The sequence below is a fragment of the Corella eumyota genome, chromosome 6, assembly GCF_963082875.1.
Source record: "Corella eumyota chromosome 6, kaCorEumy4.1, whole genome shotgun sequence".
In the NCBI taxonomy this organism is placed as follows: domain Eukaryota; kingdom Metazoa; phylum Chordata; class Ascidiacea; order Phlebobranchia; family Corellidae; genus Corella; species Corella eumyota.
In genome coordinates, this window is record NC_137495.1 from 9,703,860 (window position 1) to 9,726,086 (window position 22,227).

General features: G+C 32.7%; 2 protein-coding genes across 2 annotated transcripts; one reads left to right on the forward strand and one right to left on the reverse strand.

Moving 5' to 3' along the window:
* Positions 1–14,586: 14,586 nt before the first annotated feature.
* On the forward strand, positions 14,587–18,621 carry LOC145755798 (uncharacterized). The gene is made up of 8 exons (XM_082572044.1): positions 14,587–14,605; positions 14,725–14,837; positions 15,111–15,167; positions 16,447–17,171; positions 17,304–17,731; positions 17,863–18,128; positions 18,251–18,384; positions 18,483–18,621. Exons 1-8 carry the CDS (start codon positions 14,587–14,589, stop codon positions 18,619–18,621), a joined length of 1,881 nt encoding a protein of 626 aa, XP_082428170.1.
* A 905-nt stretch (positions 18,622–19,526) lies between these two features.
* On the reverse strand, positions 19,527–20,772 carry LOC145755181 (uncharacterized). Its single transcript, XM_082571407.1, has one exon. The coding sequence runs from the start codon at positions 20,672–20,674 to the stop codon at positions 19,565–19,567; it is 1,110 nt and encodes a 369-aa protein (XP_082427533.1). The 5' UTR covers positions 20,675–20,772; the 3' UTR covers positions 19,527–19,564.
* Between the last annotated feature and the right edge of the window lie 1,455 nt (positions 20,773–22,227).

The following is a 22,227-nucleotide window of genomic DNA, read 5'->3' on the forward strand; positions in this document are numbered from 1 at the left end:
CCGTTAGAGATAAGTTAAACAACTTTTGCAAAAGTACTCAAAAAAATCCAAAGCTGATTTTCCTGGTATTCAAATTAACGATTTACCACAAATCGAAAACTGTTTAAGCTTAATATTCAAAGCTAGCAAACACAGAATTGATCTATTGCAGCAGACGTGCAATGTTTCATAAGAAGAAGATATGATGTACTTGAACTTAAATAAAAATCATTTCAGTCCTATTAAAAATCATGCTAAATACTGTAATCGCTTTGTGTGTCGTAAGTGTTTGAAAGTATGAAACACAGCACATTCACTAGCGATGCATAAAAAAATCAAAAACTGTTCGACAAAAATTAATTTCAAATACCCTGGTGGCTTGTTTCGGTTACCCAAAACGATATTCTCACAATTACTTGAATTTGGAATAAAGTTGAAAGAGAATTGCATTTTCAGATTTTTCGTGCGAGTTTTGATTTTAAGACTTTTTTCAGTAAAAGTGACATACCAAAACAAACAGAAAAAACATCGTGGCTGGTTAAACACGAGATTCTCTCAGTAAGCGTTTGTTCAAATGTAAATAACTTTAAAAAACCACGTTTTTCGTATCTAACAGGGATTCAGTTCAATTAATTGGCGAGTTTTTTTCTTATCTTGCTCAAATACAAGAACGATTAAATATTTTAATGGAGAAACAGGATCCAAATGCAAAAATTAATAAACATCCTCTTTTTATGCTTAAAAAACGATTATTGAATCAAATAACAGTAAGCCTTTACATGAGCGTATTTGAAAATATTTCAAAATCGGTTTTGAGTGACGTCACTCGCTCTTTTTTCAAAACCGATAAAGCGTTCAGTTTACATTCGCCTACGAATCATATTCGAGTCCCTACTGTGTCGCTTGTTGTCAGTACGCACATTTAGCTTGTCAGTTCGCTACACGCTCATACCAGGCTTAGATAGTTTAATAAAAAAAAGCACAAAGTTAGTTAATATTTAGCGGCCCAAATGTCTATTGGCAACAGGTAAGGTGTTAGAAAAACGCCTATGCTGTTACCTGTAAGACTAATATCGAAGACTTTAAGTAAAATTATGAAAGTACTTGTGTATTATTTAGTCTGTCATTTTAGCCATTAGAAACTAGTTATATAAATAAATCCATGCAACTTTAAAGTTTTGTTTGTGTTAGTATTAAACTGGTGCTACTGCTAGGAAGCCTGCAAGCTGACGGGCCTTGTTGAGTTTTAGATCTTTTATAGCCTATACCTAATTTTCTGTTTTTAATACTTAGCTTTATGACAATCGAATACCTAATTAAAAAACGAATATCTGTTATTTTTGTATTATTCTGGAAGTTTCTTTTCGATGCTGTTACAGCAATAGAGAACTTTAAGGCAAAAGCCTCATGGACTACACAAAGAAAAACAATACAGTTTGTTTGTCGTGGCATGTTGTATGTTGATTTCCACTATGATAAACGGAGAAATAAGATTTGGATGTTTAAAAGGTATATATATGTTGTACTGTTTAGCTAACGGTATCATACTTACGTCATGTTAAGTAAAATTATGCTCAAAAATGGTTCTCCTTTTAGATCAGATGATTTTTGGACCAACATAATTCCGAGCTTTAATGATGCCCAATGGCTACAGAATTTTAGAATGCGAAAATCAACGTTTTTAAAATTGGTGGACATATTACAAGAAGACATGAAACCTGGTAAATACATTAAGCTATTGAATTATTTTTCAAATTTAAAAACCCCTTTTTAATTACCTTAAAATAATTGTATTAACTAATAAGTGACATTAAATTTTTCAGATTAAATAAAATTAAAAATGTTATGTTTAGACGAAAGATCTGTAAGAACTCCAATTCCTACCGATAAAAGAATTGCCATAGCTGTTTATAAGCTAGCATCTGCCTCGGAATATTGGGCAGTAGGCAACACATTTGGCATACACAAATCCTCTGTGTTGAATTGTTTAAAGAAGTAATAAATTTTGGGGCTGATGTTTACGAAAATTTAGATTTTGCAAAGCTGTTAATGCTCGATTGCATGGGTTTATTCATATGCCAAACACAGAAGAAGCTATAGAAATTGCAAAAAGAATACAAAAAAGTCTCATTTTCCCCAAGTGTGTACTTTTTTTAGTTCAAAAAAGTAAAATTTGATTGCGCTTAATAAACAACATTTTATGTTTAAATACAAAAGGTTTATGGCTGCATTGATGAAAGCCACATTCCTGTAACTGCACCCAGGGTAGGGAAAAAGGACTACACAAACCGAAAAGGATGGGACTAAATAATATTACAAGCTGTTGTTGATGATCAGTGCATGTAAGTTAATAATTAAAACACACCACAATTGTTTCTTGAATTAAAAAAATGTCTTTTATTTTATTTATGTAAAATAGGATTCGTCATATAAATATACAAAGCCCTGGAAGCACCCTTGATGCAACTGTTTTTAAAAAATCTGCAATATATACAGAATCAAGTCGTTTACCCAAGGTTTGTGAATTTGATACAGTTAATTTAGGTTTTAATCATATTAACTATATAATTAAAATAAATGTCTTGTTTTAGGCTCCCATAGTGTTGGAAAATACTATTATTCTGTAGCTTATTTTGGATAAATCCACATAAGCTAACTTTTAATTTTATAAACAAACAGTTTTTGATGTTGATTTGAAATTGAATTGTTATTTATTTGCTGTCAGGCTTTGGCGTATTTTTTCCTCCCTATTTAAATAATAAGTTTCAATGCTTTTAACTATAACTTGTTTATCGAATTTGCGGGTTATTTAACAACTTTTTTCACATGGGAACTCTAACCTCGTTTTTCTGGTATTGAATTATTTTTTCAACGATTTTTTCTGCTTTCTATTTAGTGCAAATGTTCGTTTTAAAAACAGTTACGTAAGATTTAGCCAGAATTTTATATTCTTGTATCAACCAACAACTAAGGACAGTTCATAAAAATTAAATAATAATTCGCTACAAATGATGATTTTCCCGACGTGATTAAGGTTTTGGGATTTAAACAGAATTTTGTAGCTTCTGTTCTCAGACCAAATGAACACCTTCCGAGGAGTCGCGCAAACGGAGATAAGCAAGTTTTCAGCTTTTGTTTATCAGCCAAAACTTTAGAGAAAAACAGACAAGTAACAATTTTTAAATGGGAAAACGTTATTGTGAGCTTTAAATTCTAACAATCAAACTACAAAAACGACAGATGAAGAGAAACCATCGCGGCATTTTTTTACGTATTTTTCTTTGCCAAAGCGGGTCAAGTGAACAAGATGAAGTACATTTCTTGCACGAACTACCTAGTTTCTTTTGCCCAACGATGGCCGACTCAAGACGATGATCGACGCACCCATGTCTGATGCCCACAGAAGGCCGATTATTTTTCCGAAGTGCCCAAACGAGGCCAATATGTCTATAATGCCCACAGAGGCCAAGTCCCCTTTATTCGTCGATCGTCGCAATCACCTACCTCATGAAAGTTCGAATGTGCAAGAAATACAGTCATCAAACAATAAACGCTTATTTACAAATTTACGCTTGTGAGAATTAAGACGCGTATCGAAGAGTAGCGGTTGTGTTTTCTTATTTTTGATTATCCCGGGCTCTACTTTGAGTTGGGTTGATGTAGCTTATTTTGGATAAATCCACATAAGCTAACTTTTAATTTTATAAACAAACAGTTTTTGATGTTGATTTGAAATTGAATTGTTATTTATTTGCTGTCAGGCTTTGGCGTATTTTTTCCTCCCTATTTAAATAATAAGTTTCAATGCTTTTAACTATAACTTGTTTATCGAATTTGCGGGTTATTTAACAACTCTTTTCACATGGGAACTCTAACCTCGTTTTTCTGGTATTGAATTATTTTTTCAATGATTTTTTCTGCTTTTTATTTAGTGCAAATGTTCGTTTTAAAAACAGTTAGGCAATTCCGTTCTGCTGAACGGACGCCACTCAATAAACATGGATTTAGACATTACTTAAATTCAGAGTTTATATCCGTAAGATTTAGCCAGAATTTTATATTCTTGTATCAACCAACAACTAAGGACAGTTCATAAAAATTAAATAATAATTCGCTACAAATGATGATTTTCCCGACGTGATTAAGGTTTTGGGATTTAAACAGAATTTTGTAGCTTCTGTTCTCAGACCAAATGAACACCTTCCGAGGAGTCGCGCAAACGGAGATAAGCAAGTTTTCAGCTTTTGTTTATCAGCCAAAACTTTAGAGAAAAACAGACAAGTAACAATTTTTAAATGGGAAAACGTTATTGTGAGCTTTAAATTCTAATAATCAAACTACAAAAACGACAGATGAAGAAAGACCATCGCAGCATTTTTTTACATGTTTTTCTTTGCCAAAGCGGGTCAAGTGAACAAGATGAAGTACATTTCTTGCACGAACTACCTAGTTTCTTTTGCCCAACGATGGCCGACTCAAGACGATGATCGACGCACCCATGTCTGATGCCCACAGAAGGCCGATTGTTTTTCCAAAGTGCCCAAACGAGGCCAATATGTCTATGATGCCCACAGAGGCCAAGTCCCTTTTATTCGTCGATCGTCGCAATCACCTACCTCATGAAAGTTCGAATGTGCGAGAAATACAGTCATCAAACAATAAACGCTTATTTACAAATTTACGCTTGTGAGAATTAAGACACGTATCGAAGGGTAGCGGTTGTGTTTTCTTATTTTTGATTACCCCGGGCTCTACTTTGAGTTGGGTTGATGTAGCTTATTTTGGATAAATCCACATAAGCTAACTTTTAATTTTATAAACAAACAGTTTTTGATGTTGATTTGAAATTGAATTGTTATTTATTTGCTGTCAGGCTTTGGCGTATTTTTTCCTCCCTATTTAAATAATAAGTTTCAATGCTTTTAACTATAACTTGTTTATCGAATTTGCGGGTTATTTAACAACTCTTTTCACATGGGAACTCTAACCTCGTTTTTCTGGTATTGAATTATTTTTTCAACGATTTTTTCTGCTTTTTATTTAGTGCAAATGTTCGTTTTAAAAACAGTTAGGCAATTTCGTTCTGCTGAACGGACGCCACTCAATAAACATGGATTTAGACATTACTTAAATTCAAAGTTTATTTCCGTAAGATTTAGCCAGAATTTTATATTCTTGTATCAACCAACAACAAAAGGACAGTTTTTAAAAATTAAAATTAATAATTCGCTACAATTCCTTTAATGATTTTGGGAGACCCTGCCTACCCCTTAATGCCTTGGCTAATTAAGCCCTTCATTGGGTACAACCTTTCTCCAGAGAAAGAATCTTTTAACTGTTACCATAGTTCGGTTCGAATAATTGTAGAAAACGCATTAGGATATTAGGAAAAAAGATTGACGCAGAAATAGGCTTTGCACCTTCAATTATTTCTACCTGCTGTGCATTACATAACTTTTGCGAACTAGAAAATACTCCTATAACAGAGCCAATTCCTGCAGCAGGTCAAGCTAGAAGTAACCCAGAACCAACCTCCAGGCCCTATGAGAGTGATTACGATGGTGATGCCAAACAAATTAGACTTGCCATTTGTGAACATTTAAAAAAAAATTTACCAATGCGTACTAGTATTCGATTTAATGAATAAATGTGATTAAAATGTAGTCTTTTATTTTTGTTTTAAATAACAAAACAAGCACACAGTAAATAAAACACACAACGAAAAAACAGTAGCAAATGGAATATTTTATATAAATTGAAAGGAGCTTAGTCGTGAGGTTCTTCTGGCTTACACATCATCACCATGACTGGGTTTTGCAAAAGCAATTGGAGGCCTTCATTAAACGTAGCTATCATTTTTTCAGATTGTTCTTCTAGGCATCTTTGATTTCCAAGAGCAATGGCCTCTGTGCTCATGCGATCTTTACCTGCTTCTTCCTGATATATATTGCAAAACTTCGAGAAATTGTCTTAAAAAAAATTTTACATTAATTTTTATGGATAGTACAGTAATTACATTTATTTACCTTCTGATTGATCCCTGGAATGTTTCCTGCGCTTTTTTCTACTTCTACTTGTGCCAGAAACATCAATATCTTTCATAAAAATGTTATAAATAATATATAAATATATAACATAAACCTTTTTAAAAAAAAGCAAACTTTCTAGTTACCTGAGGACTCTTCCTCTGGTTCTGCTGTTCTTTTTTGTGCCAATGGAGTGGCTGAACGTGAGGTGAGTGGTGTATCATTGGTTGGTTATGTACTTTGTGGCCGTGAGGCTAGCAACTCCATTTCCACTTCAGGATTAGGTGGCTCATGTTGAACTTGATCTTTAAGGAATGGCAAGAAGGTTATTTTTGTTTACCATCGATACTTACTTTATTTAATCATGAAAAATACCTGTGCTTGCAGAACTGGAACATGGCTGCTGTTCACTTTCTTCTAAAAAAATGGTGTAGAATAAGAAACAATTGCTTTACTACTAAAAAACATGAAACAGGGAGCAATAAATTGTAAAAACCTACCTTCACACACGATTTCCCGAAAAGAGTCTATTCCTCCATGAACAATTGCCTATAAATATTTGTAAATAAAATATATAAATAAGGTTTAACTTTTGTATATTTTAAGAGTAAAATATTTACCTGAGCTCTTGGACGAGCTCTTAAAAGGACATCCATATCTGAAAAATATGTCCACGAAACAGCAGCTGCTTCAGATTTAGCATGTACAGTTTTATATTTATAATAATCAGCTTTTAATCGCTTCCACTTGTCACGAATAGCTTGCCTGGGTTTAAAATACAAAATTAAATTTTGCCAGTGGTGTTTAACAAGAGGTTTATACATATATGGCTACCATGAAATATCACGGTTTTCTTTGTGAAAAGCTTCTTCCAGCTGTATAAATATTTGCTTATTTCTTTTTTTTCCTCTATCGATAAGCTCCAATACTTGCCTTTCTTTGATTAATTTTATCAAAAACAATATATCTTGATGCTGCCATGCACCCCTTCTAAATTTTTTTGTTAAAGATGTTTCAGACATTTAATTGCTTGTTTACTAAACTTAGTTCTTTTGTTTACTGGATTTCTATATTATAGTAGTTGTTAATAATAAAAATTTAAATGTTATACTTCAGATTATCTGCCTGTAAAATAACTGTTTGACAGGCTTTCTTACAGTTTTACCAGATTCACTTCAAAAGTTCTAGCCTGCTTGTCTGCAGTTAATTAGCCTAATTAAAGTTTGCTGTGATAATAATTGCTTTCCATTGCGTTAGATTATTTTGCGGGTTAAACTTAATTACCAGAAACTGCAAGGCCGTAAGTAAAAAAATGCTATTGTCGCTATGCAAATAGCATGGCTAACTTTTACTTCGAAACCGTATTTCAATTTCAAAACCACCTCTTACGAACGGTTTTGAAATACCGATTTCAAAACCTTTTTCTCGCGATACGAAAACGAGAGAACCGTTTTCGAATACGGTTTGTAGCACGGTTAAAACGTCCATGTAAACAGGCTTAGTGTTACCAATTTACTCTTTTAACAGAGGTGCTTACGACCTTCAGGTTGCAAAGCGTTACATTTTTTCCTACATACTTAAACGCGACAAGTTGGAGTTTGTGATTAAAAAAACAAATAAATACCTACAAATTAAAACGAGTTGGTTTAATTTTCTCGACATAGTTAATTATCATGGTGCCAATTGCAGTTACAACAAATAAAAGCTTTTTAAAGTTGAGAAACAAAAAGACTATTTTCCCTATAAATATCTTACGTCAATTTCTAAGTTAAATGATACAAAATTACCCGAACACATGAGAGTTTTTTAGCAAATTAAAAAATTCAAATATTACCCCTCAGGAATACGAGCTATGTCAAAAAGTATGGAAAACTAATATTATGAGCAGTGGCGGCTCGTGGGCAAAGTAAATAAAAAAACACAAACACGCCCAAAATAAAAATCGTGTAACTATAAAGAATACTCGCCAAAGTTCTTCTATGATTTTAGGTACTACACAAAACAATATAATCAAAACTTATCAACAAAAATAAAACTCTCTGCTCTGCTTAAAACTGAACTCCCATCTACTCTAAATGCGATTACACAAAAACGAAAACTAAGCTAAACAGACTCACAAATCGGTATGTTGCGTCATTACAATTAAACAGGCCCTACAAACTGTATATTTAATTTTAATCACTGTCGGGAACTCACCATATCTGTAGGGACTGAGGTCAAAAAAATCGAATCATAAAAAGTATCGACTCCCTAAGAGTGCTCTTATTCAAATATAAATGCAATAATGTATAAAGTATAAGTCTCCAATGTCTAAAACAGTGTTCTTCCCCTTCGCTCTCACTGCTTTCGTTTGCTTTGTTTAGACTTTCATTGAAGGCCCTTATATAGTCTACTGTCTCCATAAGACATTCCGCTATTGGTGTTTCAGCATTAATTTGGTTCTCTACTTCTTTTGCTAGAAGACAAACGATTTCGTCGCTTATGGTTGTTGTTAGCTTCAATTTTTTTGTTGGGGGCGTTATTGTTGCGTCATCTCCCCATTCTGCTTCCATGAATCTTCTTTTGATTGGGGCAAGATCGCCCATGCCTGCTAGCCTTTTGATTGGTGATCCCACGTTGGTTGTAATGAACGCGCACGTCGCTGAGTTATCTTGGCGATCGCCATGTACTTTCGCTGACCAGTTGTTATGATACATAAATTTGACCGCCGACGTGAGCTGGTCGTTGTTGAAGAAAGATGCCCCTGCGTCATCCACCTTCATCATTTTATGTTTTAGACGCAGGGACATCTGGCCCACGCCGGCACTGTCGTTGGTTAACGTTGAGGCATATTCCGTGGGGAAGAGCAATGCACCTAGAAACGTCTTCCCCTTTCCGGCTGCTCCGTGCAGCATAAAATGCTGCGAGAGCCTTATGCCGTCCTCATTAGGGTCGCGAATCTCTAACGCGGCCCCAGTGAGTCCCACCTTAAGGTCAAAGGCCTTAAGGTGGTAGCCATTGGTCTTGATGTTTTTAGCCTGGTCGATTATGGCGGCACCTCGTTCCGCTGTCCATGGGGTGGATTGCGTCTTTAATTTTTCAAAGGCTTTGCCCATTTTATTCTTCTCGCGGCCCCAGTTCATCATCCCGTACGCACGTTTAACAAATGTTTCCGGGAAGGTGAAATCTTCCCGGAATAACGCTTGTTTGAAGGCGTTTACTGATGGTTTCGATTCGAATTTTTCGGCTACTTTCTTCACTGTATGTTCATAACTTCTCATCCCCTTGCTTTTGTTATCATTCGATAGCTCTTTCTTCAGTATATCTGGCATTGAGTTGGGATTTGTCTTGTACATGTATTTTATCCAGTTTTGGAGTTGTTTTACTGGACCAATCCATGACACGACAAGACCAAGTGATCTCAGGGTGTCGGCCACGGTCTTCTTGCGTATTGCGGGAGTTAGCCCCTCGGCTTTCTTCCGCCAGAGCAGCCCATGGTGGTGAGGAGCTACCCCGGCGGAACCTCCCTCCTGTGGCCCGATCACGATCGTACAATTTGGTGTCTGGTAGACACCTTCGTCTCCACTTGTTGTTGTGAAGCACCATTTCCTTGCACGGAAGCTCGACTCGGCGTTTATGTTTCCGCCATTCTCCCCAATTTCGGAGTAGTTCACTTCGTAGGATATCTCTTTTAAACTCATCTTCGCGCTTCGTATCTCCTGTTTCATCCAGACCCGTTGTGTGACTGTCTTTTTGGAGCATGTTAATTGGGATATCATTAAAATCATCCCCCAATTCGTATCTTTTCATGCTTTGATTTGTTATGAGGGGCTCCTCGTCACAAGCTGTTGCGTAATGTTTTGGTACATCCTTGGTGCCCTTATTAGCGACGTAAATTGGCCCGGGTGTGCCGCCCCTCCACCGGTATTCTCAGTCGCTGCCATCTCTGCGGCTGGCTCATCTTCCGTACTGTCGGCTTCTATCCCTCTCTTCATATTCGGGAAAGCTTTGTGGTCTGGTATTAATAACTGCTTTAGCCCGTCTCTATCAAGCCCCACCGATTCGGCGTCTCGGTCAAACCTCGCCTTCTTGTGTTTGTTGATTTGGTGCTTCGCGCCCCAAGAAATTCCTTCTCCCTTTTGCTTAGTTGTCGGAGCAAGAAAACGTTTGCCCGAAAGAGAGAATTAGTAAAAGCGCTAACAAGTTATGCAACCATGCACTGCTGTCTTACAGTCCAGTTTACTTATTTCCGAACAGCATACTGGTTGGGAAACTGAACTCATAGAAACAGTTGCCACATGTGCACCTTTTTTACATCAAAATTATTTTTAGATAAATAAAAAAACAAAAAAGACAGCCCAGCTCCACCGTTTGGCAGTAAGGCTATTTAATACTAAATATTCTTCAACACTTTCCTTATAAAGCTGTGAAGTAGAAACTACTTTTATGTTTTCTTTATTTCAACTGATCTAAGTATTCTAAAAAAGTTCACAGATATTATAAACATCTTACCAGTTTGTATTTAAAAGTCTGCCTTCACATAAACTTGATTTAAAATCGTTAAACGCTAGTGTACTAACTATTTCGGATTTGTTTAACCTTCCAAACTCGGCCTCAGAATACTCTGGTTCAAACATACATCCGATAAAATTTTCAATCATGTATCGCCAAGTTTACGCCGTTTCACTAAAAAAAGTGTGACTGTTTTAGCTAATCAATTAGTAAGGTTTAACGAAGTAGCTTAGATAAATCAACAAAAAAATAAACTGTCAATCCAACTAAAATAACAATTGACTATACAAATGGTGACCCTACAAGAATAGCACCCAAAACACTTTATATAAACTCTACAGTACCTTTTGTTTGAACACTTGAAGTTGTAACTAAATTGGCTTCATTTATTCCTTTTTCCATAAATAACTACTTATGACTACAAACCAATTCCACGATTTCTTTCAAGGTTAGATAGAGTTTCCATACCTTATCGTTATTTTTAAAAAAAATTTTATCAAACATAATTAATGGAAAAAGTTTTGAGAGACAACAATTTTTTCAGCGAATGTTAAAATTATTTTATTTAATAGTATATAGGTAAACCACTTTATCATTATAAAGTAGCTAATAAACAATACCAGATCATCACTAACATCACTTTCAAATAAATCATGAACCAAGCAAGGTGGAAGTCCTGTTCATACAATTTACAAGTTAATACAATTTTCATGTTTATCTTAGATGAAACATGAAAGACTTTGTAGCAACCTTCAAATTGGTTGTTTATATTGTAGAATCACTTCTAATAACCCTATTACAATTAATTCTAAGTCCAAGCTATATATATAGTCATTGACCGGACATATACAACAATTTTTCTTGTTACAACAGGCGTCAACTCCAAACAAAAACGAGAATTAGTCACGTAACCTGTACGTAGAACGTCAGAACCGTAACGTTAGTCTAATGATCTAGCTGATCTTGTAACGTAACTTTTATAATCAAACCGTGTAAATGTTTTGTCGTATTACAATAATAATATTACTGTTGTCATTCCAAATTCGTTAAGCTCGTTTATTAATTTATTAAATTTTTAATTAAAATAAAACATGGTCAAAGCTAAACAAAACATAATAAATACATTTTCAAAACTTTTCTTTGATAAATAACATATATATACAATTATATACTACATGAATACGGGTAAGAAATGAATTAAATTTTTTTAGTTCAAATATTAGGTAAAACCATTTTTAATGCAACATAAAATGTCGCGAAAAATCTAAATTATATTATAAATAAAACTAGGTTCAGTTAAAAAAACAGCCACAACTTCTAATTAAAATTAAAACATGGTGAAGTATCTGTGTAAAATGTGCACCTTTAAAACCAGCAAGAGTCTAATTTATACTATCATCTGAATACCGTTCACAGCAAGGTAAATCTAGAAAAGTCCATCTACAGATTGAAACCTAAAAAAAAAAGTAAATGTAACATGTATCCAAGAATAATAATATAAACCAAGCTTTTTGAATATTAACATATTTAGTAAGAAAATGATTGTAACGAGGGTTTTATGTTTATCGAAGATTTACGTAATCACCTTAAAATTGAACACAAAATTAAAGGAATACAAATAAATTAAATATATAATACGCAAAGGTTTTAAACTTAAATTATTATTATTGAAAAAACAACTATTTTTTCTAGATTTTTTTTACAATTGTAGAAAAATTCACAGATTTTCTAAATTGGAAAGTTGATGTAGGAAAAAAAAGCTTTTTATTTTGTACACTAAGACACGACAAAGGCATTTAATGGGTTATTTAGTTTTAAATATAAATGCAATAGAAGTAATTCTTTCAAAAGTACTTCTGTTGAAGGAAAGCGCCATTTAAAATCGCAAGGTACTCGAAAAATAGGACAAATGTGTACCGCGTCTTTTCTTGCAAAACAGTTTGTAGGGGGAAAAGTGCAAGTGATTGGGTCACTGTTGCACTATGGCCACTGCATAAGTTTAGGTCACATTTCAGTTCATAAAATTGACAAAATTAAATTACAAGGTACATTTATTCCTACAATAATTGTTATTATTTCTTTAAAATTTAAAAAAAATAAATGGTTATTTCTAGAAAAATTATCTATTGGTGTCACCTTAAAAAGAATTTTAAAAGATATAAGAACTACCTGCAGTGGCGGCTGATCTATGGGGCTAAAACCCCCACTTTTTAACATGTTTTTTTTTTTAATTATGATTTATTTTATTTTGAATAATATTTGTTTTTTCGGCAATGTTTTTTGCTAAAAATATTAAAAAATAGCGCCTATTTTGGCCACGAAATACGCCAAAATTTTCGAAAAACGTAGCGTGAACACGGTAGGGCTAAACCAAAATTAGCCCCACGGGCTGTCAAATAAAAAATATTCTAACGCTGTTTTCGCCGTCAGGATTCCGAAATTTGAAAAAAAGGTGAGAACTTGAACCAAAAAGTGGGGCTAAGCCAACCATAAAGTTGCCAAGTAATTTGACAATTTTTAACTTTGTGATTTTTTTAAATTTGACGTTCAATTTACCTAGTAATTAAAATATAAAATAATTAAAGCATAATTTGGGTATTTTATGATTTTCTCTGAAGGTAATAAGTCCCTAAATAATCTTTTTAAGTTGACAAATAAAAATAATCAATTGGATTTTTGTAAGAAAGGTCGTCGCACAAGTTTTAGAAAGGGCGTGCACATGTCTTGCGGAAACAGTCAGTTTAGGCTAATTCCGCATACGTTTTTTAGTAAAAAAATGTATAAATTTGTTAATTTTAATTGAATTTTGGTAGTGTTTTTAGCCAAATATTATTTATTTATTGATTGGCAGTCGAAGTAAAGTGCAGAGTTTATTCTGCCTGCCCACGCCATATCCAGCCAGTCAGCCCAAACGGCGAACGCCATGATTAGCAGATTAGAGTTTTGCCATATATAAAAAAATATCTAATTGTAAAAAACTTGAAAAAACCAAACTGTGTACTAAAATAGTTTGTTGGCTATTTATTTTTTTATCATTTTAGCAAGCATTATTTAAACAGAAAATAGCAAGTATTTTGCTTAGTTGTAATTTGGTATAAGAACAAGTTTGTGATTTCTTAGTAATATTTCGACTATTTTTGTGGATACCATGAACCAGGTTGATTGTATTCTGAAAAGTTTTCCTTTGAGTTTTGAGGCAAAGTTAGACTTGAAGCGCCTTGGACCTCATCAGCCAAAATCTATTAAAATAAAGAGTACAGGCCCTAAGCAAAACCGAAAGTTTAATGTTCAGTGGTTTTCGAGAAAGGAATGGCTTACTGTAAGCGAGGAAAAAAAAAGTTTATTTTGCTTTTACTGCCTTTTGTTTCGAAAAGGTAAAGAAACGGAAGTTACTTGGTCAAAGGAAGGTTTTAAAGATATAAAACATATTTCAAAAAGAATAAAGCGACATGAGAGTTCAAAAATGCACATTACCAATGCACTTTCATATAGCCTACTAGGAACAGTAGATATTTCAGTCACAGATTAGTGTAGGACACAGCTTATCTGTTGAGAGGCACAATGAAATTGTTAAAAAGAATAGACACATTCTCGACCTCATTGTTGACTGTTTAAAATTTTATGGAGTACATGAAATAGGTATGCGAGGACATGATGAATCAAAAGGTTCCTTCAACCGAGGCATATTTTTGGATTTATTGCAGCAAATAGCATTTCCTGAAAAATAATCGATTATGCCTGCCCTCAACTGTTGATGTGTTGAGTTTTCCTGGAAAATAATCGATTATGCCTGCCCTCCACTGTTGATGTGTTGAGTTTTCCTGGAAAATAATCGATTATGCCTGCCCTCCAATTGATTATGTTTCTCCAGTAAAGGTTGATTGTGTAAAAACCATTTGTTCGGATAAAAAAACCAATGGATACATGCAAATTGGATATATTTAAAAATTTATGTGCATATATATATAAAAGCAATTATAAAAATTTCAAATAAATTAACTGGAATTTATTTTTAGGTTGAAAAGAATAAAAAGATTTTTAGGTTAAAAATATTTAATTTAAAAAAAAATGAACTTTACATTCAACCAATATGGGGGAGGGGAATGGAGGTAATAAACAAATTTTAATATTTTATATAGATTGTTAAAATACCTTATTAAAAAAAGGAATATTAATCCATTTATTTACTTTTTACACATTTTTTTAAATCAAATTACAAAAATTTTAGTGGTCAAGGTGGTGAAAGAAGGGGTCGGGGTGGAGGAAGAGGAAAATGGGTTTGGCGAGAAGAGGAGAGGGAATGGGAGGATAAGGGCTGGGGGAAAAGAGGAAAAAGGTCGGGTAGGTGGAAAGAAAGGGAAGAGAAGATGAAAAAATTAGAGTAACTGCAAATATTATATTTTAATATTTCATTAACTTAACAATTAAATAAAAAAATTTTAGAGAAGAAAACATGAAAGGAAAGAAGAAAGTGAGGAGAGGTAACTTAGGCCTAAATTAACAAGTTTACAATTAGAAAGTTTAGTTTTTTTATTGGGTTGAAAGTTTAGCGTTATTTTTTAAGAATTTATAGTTTAGTATTATATCATTAAATAAAAATATTTATTAAAAAAGAAAAGTGGAGTCAAAGAGGAGGAGAGTAGAGAGGGAGGAAAGAAGGGAGCAGGAGAGGTAAATAGTTCAATAACCCTTCATAGTTTGTTTCGTTTACTTATTATATATAACTAATTATTTGTAATGTTGCTTTTAAGAAATGATGAAGAATTAAAGAAAAAGGTGATCAAAGTTTTAATTTTTTTCATTAGTTCGTTTTATATATTGATTTTTTGTTGATATGTAATTTTAATTTTTTTAAATTATATCATAATTTTTTGCACAAACTATCTAATTACATTAATGTCTTAAATAAATATGCTGCTGATTTTATGTTTTAATTAACTTAAAGTATTTTTACTGCTTTTTATGTCTGAAAAATGGTTATTAGTAAATGGTCAACTAAACTTTAATCCAGTTTGCTAACCATTAATGAAAGAAATGTATTATGTACTATATACTACGGTGGCCCAGAAGGGCAAACCAAAAAAATAATAAAAAACGAAAATATATTTTAAAAACCGAAAATAACTTTTTAAAACCGAAAAAAAATAATAAAAAAACGAAAATATATTTTAAAAACCGAAAATAAATTTTTAAAAACCGCAAATAAGTTTTCAAAAACCGCAAATAAGTTTTACGTAAACCGAAAATAAGTTTTTAAAAACCGAAAATAAGTTTTCAAAAACCGAAAAAAAGTTTTACGTAAACCGAAAATAAGTTTTACGAAAACCGAAAATAAGTTTTACGTAAACCGAAAATAAGTTTTCAAAAACCGAGAATAAGTTTTTAAAAACCGCAAATATATTTTCATGACCTTTCACCTTTGCAAAGGCTTAACTTTACTAGCCATGCGAAGGAACACCGGTTAGCGATTAGCCTTCCCTTTTGGGTTAAAAAGAATATTTGTTTAATAAATGTCAAACGTGTAAGGTTAAAACTAGTTTATTTAATCTGGTAGCTAGTATATTTTGCTTGCTTATGCCTAGTTTTGTAATTATTAATCCAAATCGCACTGGCAGATTGGTGTAGCTGTCAGAACACTTGGCTTGGCATGACTGCATGAGGTCCTGGGTTCGACGCTATAAACAGTATGAACTCCTGCTGAGCCAACACTAAATTAGCAGCTTAATTATCAGGCAAAAACAATCTATAATGTTCTAAACTGCCAAAGTCAACTCGAGACCAGGTCGTGTTAACTGATGGTACTCTATATTTAGGTCTAGAACCCACATCAAAAATAAATATATATTTATAAAAAATTGGTAATTACCAGGCACGCTGTGTGACAATGACAGTCTGTCACACAAAAACTTCATTTAACAGTTATATACATTGTAATTTCTTCCCTTTTAAGAGTAAGGGAAAAATCTTTTATGTTAAAATAATGGGATTTTGTAAAAACTGTGGTTATCCAATTCAAGCTCTTTATAAATATTGTCCGCAATGTAGCCTTCCTATTGAAAAAAATGATGCTACTGAAGTACCATTACATTCAAGCAATGATGTTGTTCATAATAGTTCAAGTAACAAACGCCCAATGACTTATAATGACTACTATAATCAACAGTCAACCAAGCGTCAATCTCTGTCTTTTCGAACAAAAGAAAAGTTTTTAAAGTTGGATAAAGAAGTAACTATTGGCATTGGGTTAATGAATAACAACTTTCAAATTATGCGTGGTTCTGTTTTACCCTTAAAAGTAACAAAGGGGTGTTCTTCAGGTACAATTAGACAAGAGGCAATAAAAAAGAGAATTGCATACGATCAACATTTTAACAGCCATATAGATTATAACCTACTGTACCCGGATGGAACAATAGTTAACAGTATTCCAGGCAGCGATACAAAATTTTCTTTGATAAGGTATAAAGAGGAACTGGGAAGGCCCTTTGGAAAAATAGTCTTTTACTTGTGTCCCGATAAAAACAATGACACTTGTTTAAAAAAAAACAGCATAGATGACTGGTGCCTACCTGCTTTATTTAAAGGTAATGAAGATGAAGCTTTTAATTCGACTAGTACAGACAACTCTGAAATAGCAAGCACAAGCAAAACAGAAAAAGCAGCTGATTTAGCTAAGTAATGAATTTATAGTATAAATGTAAACTTTATTAAAACAATTAATTGGGTAGACAGGCCTACTTTTAAAGTTAAATTAGAAATCACAAGTTTTGTGGTAAGATTATGCTTAACTTAGTTTTATTCAAACAGAGAGCCTACAACATTGTGCCCAATATGCAACCAAAGGTTTTTGCGGAGCATTATTGAGGTTCATGCCAGTGAGTGTGGCCAAAGTCGAGACCCAGTTTATTATTGTGGAAATAGTAGCCCCACAATTGACTTATGTGAAGATGTTGAAACTGAAGGCAGTATTGATCATGGTATCAGTACAACATCAGTATTACCAAAAAATGGTGATGATATCTTAAAATCTATTGTAGAAGAAATTCAAAAAGTAAATGTGTCTCAAAATGATGATTTTCTTAACATCAATGTTAGAAGAGGATGGGCTTTTAAAGATTTTAAAGTATTTTTTGACAAGACCTGGAATAAAAAGAAACAGAATATGGCGTATAGATTTACCTTTATTGGAGAAAGTGGAGTTGACACTGGTGGCGTTTCTCGTGACTTCTATGCAGGTTTAAATTTAACTTAATTTATGTTTAATCAATGCAGATATTTTAGAGTAACATTAGATTTTGTTATATTTATTTATTAAAATAATAATGTTGGGTTCTCATGATAAATTATATATAATGGTTATGTACAGAAGCCATTAATGACATTAAGTCGCAGTATTTTAGTGGAGATGAAAAAAAGGGTTTAGAACCGTGTTGTGGAATTGTAAGTGTTGTTGATGGCACTGCACAGGCAATTGGTCATTTATTTGTTGCAAGCTTATGCAATGGAGGGTGTGGACCTGGCTTTCTATCCCCATGGGTTTACAAATACTTACTAAATGGAATTGACGGTGCTACTGAAACTGTTCCGGATGAACTTAAAAGTGATTCATTGTTTTCCAATTTATATATTCAGGTAAATTGTTGTTTTAATAAATGTTTTTTAAAGTACTTTTAATTATTAATTTATAGCCTATATATGTACATTTTTTATCACCAGCAATATAATTAAATTAACAATGCTATTTTTATTTGTAGGTAGTAAAAGCTAAAACAGACAATGAGTTTTCAGATACACTGTGTTCTGATGTTGCATCACCAGCATTAGAAGCCATTGGGTACAGGGGAGTCCCTTCAAAAGCTAAATTAACAAATAAATGGTCCCTGTTAAAGTAAGTTATTTTTTTTCTTCGTTTATGAGTACCAACCAATTTGTAGATAATGGATTAGATATGTATGTTTGTTATATATTACTCAATGTTTGTAAAAGGTCATTAAGCATATTCAACGATTTATTCAATAGAAGTTTATTCATCAAAGAAAGGGTTGAACCGTCCCTAAATGCACTGAATGAGATTTCAAAGGGAATGGAATGTTACATACAATATGAGGTCTGCACTATGTGCTAATGTGGCATTGTTTGAATCAGTGTTTTGTCCTTCTGAATTGTTTCATTGGGATTTTGATACGATTAGCAACCTTCTCAAACCTCAATTTTCAGAAGAAGGAAGCAATTACAAAACCCGAGAAATTCAGACATACAAAAGTTTCCTAGATTTTCTTGAAGCTTCCTATTATGACGGTAAATTTTAAAATATTATGACAGTAAATTTTAAAATTTATGGGTAGATGATGAAAATATGTTTTTTTCGTGTAACCATTAACATTTATGAAATATTTCGATGTACAACTTAATTACAGAAAAGGCTGGAATAAAACTGTCTACTATCATGAAATTTATATGTGGATCGCCTACTAAGCCTGCGCTTGGTTTGCCTTATAATTTAACGGTTGAATTTGTGAATGATTGCAAAAAAACTGCAAATGGCACGAGTTGCCAGTGTTTACCAACAGTTAGCACATGTTCACTAACACTAAGATTGCCCACACATATAAGCTCTGCTAGAGATATGGAAAGTTCTTTTGAAAAAGCTGTTCAATGGGAAATTGGGTTTGGATTGATTTAAATACTGCAAATAAAATTTTTAATTTGATAACAATCAATTTCGTTTTATTGATTTTCATATTTAAAAAAAAATGAATGTAATACAATAGAAACTTAAGTAGTACTACAAACACTAAAATAATTTAAAAAAAATGCCAAATGATTACAAATTAAAATAGCGAATGATTACAAAAAATATTTATATATATAAGGGCACTGCTAAATAATACAAACTTACTACACATGCAACAAGAGGTAAATTTAATTCAAATCCCTTTCCTTACCTTCTAAATACCTAAAATATATTTTCATAATTTAATAGGCTACTAACTACTTATTACACAGAGCTTGAAATAGCAAATTTGCTTGTGTTTGGCATGTTTGAACCTTATAAAATAACACTTATTTTAGTCAGTAGCATATCCACACAGTTTAAAGTACAGCAATAACGACTCATGCCAGTTTTGCGGACATGCTAAGCCGGTTTCTTCCATAACATACGTAAAGTAATCCTGAAAAGCACTTTCTTGATTAGAATTTTGTAAGAAATTTTGTCTAACATATTCGCATTGTTGTAAATCAATGGGTATTAAAAAATCGTAGGTGTTTCTACATTCAGGAAAGTTGTATATTTCATTAGGACGGCCGCAAACTGTATCAAATCTTGATTTTCTAATATAGTGTGTGTTCCAATTTTCTTTAAAATTGATTAAATCCTTTTGTAAAATATTTGAAAAACTGAACCATAAACATTCACTCTGCATGTTACTTCCTGGAGTGTAATGATTTTGATCAATCAAATCTTTAAAGAAATTCATCCACCATGTTGTTACAGATTTTCGCAATGTGGACCACCAAGATTCAATACGTTGATTATGAGGAGATGTCCCATAAATATGTCCTTCAGTAGAATCAATAAAAAAGCATTGTGCAGATGCTAATATTCCATTTTCGGTCCCGCAATCGCTTCTTACTCTTTTGGGGCAGCCACCTTCATTTTCCACGTGTGTTAAGAACAGTTTTGCAATTGTTGAAGGATTATTATTTGATCTTAAAACTTCAAGCCAAAGAATTTTGCGACTATACCCGTCAATACATCCATGAATACAAAATCCATATGGCTTCAGCTTATCATACCCATCTACATGCCAGCAGTAATTGGGTCCTGGAACACAGTATGATCTTCTTTTTAATTTTTTTGCCCGTCTTAATGAAGATCCCTCAGGATCAAGTTCTCGAAGAGCAATTTCTACACTCTTTCTGGTGGTTACGACACCATCCAATTTTAAAGAATTCCACATCATTCTGTAACCCATTAGGCAGCCAGATCCATTAATTTTTTCTTTGATTAAATTTTTTAATTCATTTTCATTTAACAAAGAGCGGCGTGACAAATTATAAACTGATAGTCTTGACTTTAAAGTTCTTGTGCTTAATTTTATGCCATGATGCTTGTACAGAAAGTTGGTTATAACATCATATGTATATCCTTTAAAAAAATAATATCTTATAGCCATCTCTTCTTTATTCAACAGCAAACCACATTGTGTACAAAATTTATGGTTTAATTTAACTTGTTCATTGCTATTACAATACTTACAAACAATAAACACCATTTTTCTCTTTAAAACATAAAAACAAATTTAACAATGTGCAAACTAGGTAAATATTGGGACTTACACCCTTAAGGCTGATTTTTTTTAATTAGCTTCCCAGCCCTATTAAAGGGTAACGTTCTTTTAACAAACTTAGTTTTAAGTTGCCTTTATAAGTTTTGAATGTTGTTAATCATATTGACCAATAAATAACTTAGAAGAAAAACTGCCGCAACTTACTGCTTATAGAAGAGCAAAGGCCAACTAAAACTTAAACAATTTGGATAAGATTTATAAATTGGAAGATAACTACAGTCAGACACAGTTTTACCTCATTTTTGTTATCTTATATTAACAGATTAAGATTAATAATATAGTGCCCAGCTTAAATAAACAAGTTATATCTTTACAAGTTTGACATTTATTAAACAAATATTCTTTTTAACCCAAAAGGGAAGGCTAATCGCTAACCGGTGTTCCTTCGCATAAGGCTAATAAAGTTAAGCCTTTTCAAAGGTGAAAGGTCATGAAAATATATTTACGGTTTTTGAAAACTTATTTTCAGTTTTTGAAAACTTATTTTCGGTTTACGTAAAACTTATTTTCGGTTTTTGAAAACTTATTTTCGGTTTACGTAAAACTTATTTTCGGTTTATGAAAACTTATTTTCGGTTTACGTAAAACTTATTTTCGGTTTTTGAAAACTTATTTTCGGTTTTTAAAATATATTTTTGTTTTTTTAATATTTTTTTTTCGGTTTTAAAAAGTTATTTTCGGTTTTAAAATATATTTTCGTTTTTTATCATTTTTTTGGTTTGCCCTTCTGGGCCACCGTACTATACTGCTTTTTATTGAATTTGAAATTTTTTTTAGAAGAAAGACGCCGAAAAAAAAAAAAAAACATTTTTATTTTATGCAAGATATAGGGTACATTAGTAGTTAATTGAATAAAATACAATTGTGTTTATTTAAAAAGGTTATTAAAAATGTTGTATGCCCTTACACCCCAGTTACTAATAGCTTTAAAGGCACACTTTAAAATTGTTCCCATTATCAGATAAAATAAAAATTTTATCTTCTCAAGTAATATAAAAAAAAGATCGTTTTGTATCTAAAATAGCCGATTTACGGCCATCAATATCAAAAAAATTTTCCGGGGTGGCATGCCTTCGGACCACCTTAGTCGTGCTGTGACTTTCTAAAAATAGCCCCCCTATCATTTTGCCCACGAGCCGCCACTGACTACCTGTCAACCGAAAACTAAACATCAGAGAATTTATATGGTCTCACGCCAAGATTTGAACAATTTTAAAAATTCATCGTATCTAAACAACTCTATAAAACACTCCAATAATTGCTTGAGTTTTGGGATTCAGGTAGAAGAAATGAAAAAAGTCCAAAAGTAATAATACAAAGTTTAAAATTTAGTTATATTAGTTTTACAAATAAAACAAAAAATATTTACATAAATTTAA

Excerpts from the sequence above, each read along its gene's own strand:
- LOC145755798 (XM_082572044.1), top strand. Across the intron at positions 15,168-16,446 it reads GAAAGAAGGGAGCAGGAGAG|AGTAAGGGAAAAATCTTTTA; the intron begins GTAAATAGTTCA and ends TTCCCTTTTAAG. Across the intron at positions 18,385-18,482 it reads AATAAATGGTCCCTGTTAAA|GTCATTAAGCATATTCAACG; the intron begins GTAAGTTATTTT and ends TGTTTGTAAAAG.
- LOC145755181 (XM_082571407.1), bottom strand. The coding sequence starts at position 20,674 with ATGGCTATAAGATATTATTTTTTTAAAGGATATACATATGATGTTATA.